The sequence below is a fragment of the Ursus maritimus genome, unplaced genomic scaffold (assembly GCF_017311325.1).
Source record: "Ursus maritimus isolate PB19 unplaced genomic scaffold, ASM1731132v1 scaffold_21, whole genome shotgun sequence".
Taxonomy (NCBI): domain Eukaryota; kingdom Metazoa; phylum Chordata; class Mammalia; order Carnivora; family Ursidae; genus Ursus; species Ursus maritimus.
The window spans coordinates 53,238,845-53,240,594 of NW_024424564.1; the positions used below are offsets into that span (position 1 = coordinate 53,238,845).

The 1,750-nt window shown below is 64.7% G+C and overlaps 1 protein-coding gene across 1 annotated transcript in view; it reads right to left on the reverse strand.

Moving 5' to 3' along the window:
* Positions 1-1,207: 1,207 nt before the first annotated feature.
* LOC121104373 (protein Wnt-7b) overlaps positions 1,208-1,750 on the reverse strand; it is a 1,626-nt gene continuing 1,083 nt past the window's right edge. Inside the window, exon 2 of the mRNA XM_040637095.1 lies at positions 1,208-1,687. Within this exon, the coding sequence (XP_040493029.1) occupies positions 1,208-1,687 (480 nt within the window). The remainder of the gene's footprint in view (positions 1,688-1,750) is intronic.

Genomic DNA, 1,750 nt, shown 5'->3' on the forward strand with positions numbered 1-1,750 from the left:
GAGCGGGGTCTCAAGTTTCAGAGTGAGTTGAACTTCAGGGGAGGGTGTGCATGTGGGGACCCTGGGGGAGGGGTCTGGAGGGCAGACACCTGCTGGGACAGACACTCCCTGGCCGAGTGACACCCTGGATCCTAGCTGTGTCAGCACTGGAGTCAGGGCCCAACGGTGAGACTGGATATGGGGCCACTAGAGAGACCTCAGCAAGTGCCTCTGGGGGTGCACTTCCCCGTGTGGCTGGTGGCAGGGCAGGAGGGCACAGCCGGATTTCTCAAAACACGGGGGCAGTCTCATGCCATCATGGGAGTCCCCAGAGCACGTCGCCCAGGGTCAGGAGCCCTGGCCTGGCGGTCAGGAGTCCCAAGCCAAGACAGGAGTCTCCACGCATAATTTCAGGTGTCTGGCTCATTCTCGAGCCCTTCTGGGCCTCGGTGTCTGCATCTGTCAAAGACGGCAGACAGCCCTCAGCCGCCCCTACCCCCCAGCCCACTGCCAGCACAGAGCTGTCCGAGGGTTCTGGTTGGCTCCGGGGTGGGAGTGGGCTCTGTAAACTGAGGGTGCCAGGCTTGGTGGGGGGGAGTGCTGGGGGGTGACAGCATTAGGGAGGGGACACAGCACTCCTGGAGCCTGACGTGGGTGACATTTTGATTTGTGTGATCTGATTTTCAAATAGAAGGGTCCCTGTCCATGGCTCTCCTCAGAGGCCCTCTCGGGGCAGGGACGCCCCCTCCAGTCCAGAGTCGGGCAGAGGAAGCAGAGGGCCACAGGGGATGCGCTAACACGGGGTACACAGTTAGGACTGGCTATGCCTTAGTGCTAAGAACTCTTTTCTGATACTAAGAACACATAAATAAACTTGGTCAACATGTGCCCAGGCCACCCAGAGGCCCCAGCGGCTGATGCGGCCAGGGGAGCGTCCCGCGTGGGGTTCCGCGTGGGGTCCCGCGTGGCGTCCGCCGCCGGCATGGCAGGTCCACGTCCATGCCACCAGGTGGGGGAGGGGATGCTAGGAGTCTGGTCACTCTGCTTCCCCAGAGAAAAGCACAGGAACTCCCTGGGCCCCAGAGGGACACCAGGGCCGTGGGCCTCGCCCTCTCGGCCGGGTCTGGGGCACGGCTCTGCCACAGGAAGGGACGAGCGAGCGGGGCGGCGCGGGGGCACGCAGAGCGGTGTGCGCGTGCATGGGCTCGCCGGCGGCGGGGCGCAGCGCTCACTTGCAGGTGAAGACCTCAGTGCGCTCGCTGCAGGTGTTACACTTGACGAAGCAGCACCAGTGGAACTTGCAGTTGCACTGCCACACCTTGGTGTACTGGTGCGTGTTGTAGCCGCGGCCGCAGCACATGGTGTCGCAGCCATCCGCGCCCGGCGACGTGCGGTTGCAAAGGCGGCCCTGCGTGCCCACGCTGCCAGTGGCCGCGTCCTCCTCGCAGTAGTTGGGCGACTTCTCGATGTACACCAGGTCCGTCTCCATGGGCTTCTGGTAGCTGCGCAGCTGCTTGATGCGCAGGAAGGTGGGTTGCCGCAGGCGGCTGGCCCGCACCACCTCCACCTGCACCGCCGCGTTGTACTTCTCCTTGAGCATGTGGCCCACCTCGCGGAACTTGGGCAGCGTGGTCCAGCACGTCTTGGTGGTGCACGAGCCCGACACGCCGTGGCATTTGCACTCCAGCTTCATGCGCTCCTCCAGGACCTGCGCAGGACGGGGCGGAGCTCGGTGTGCGTGGACCCCTGGGCCCGGGCGTCCCCCGCCCCC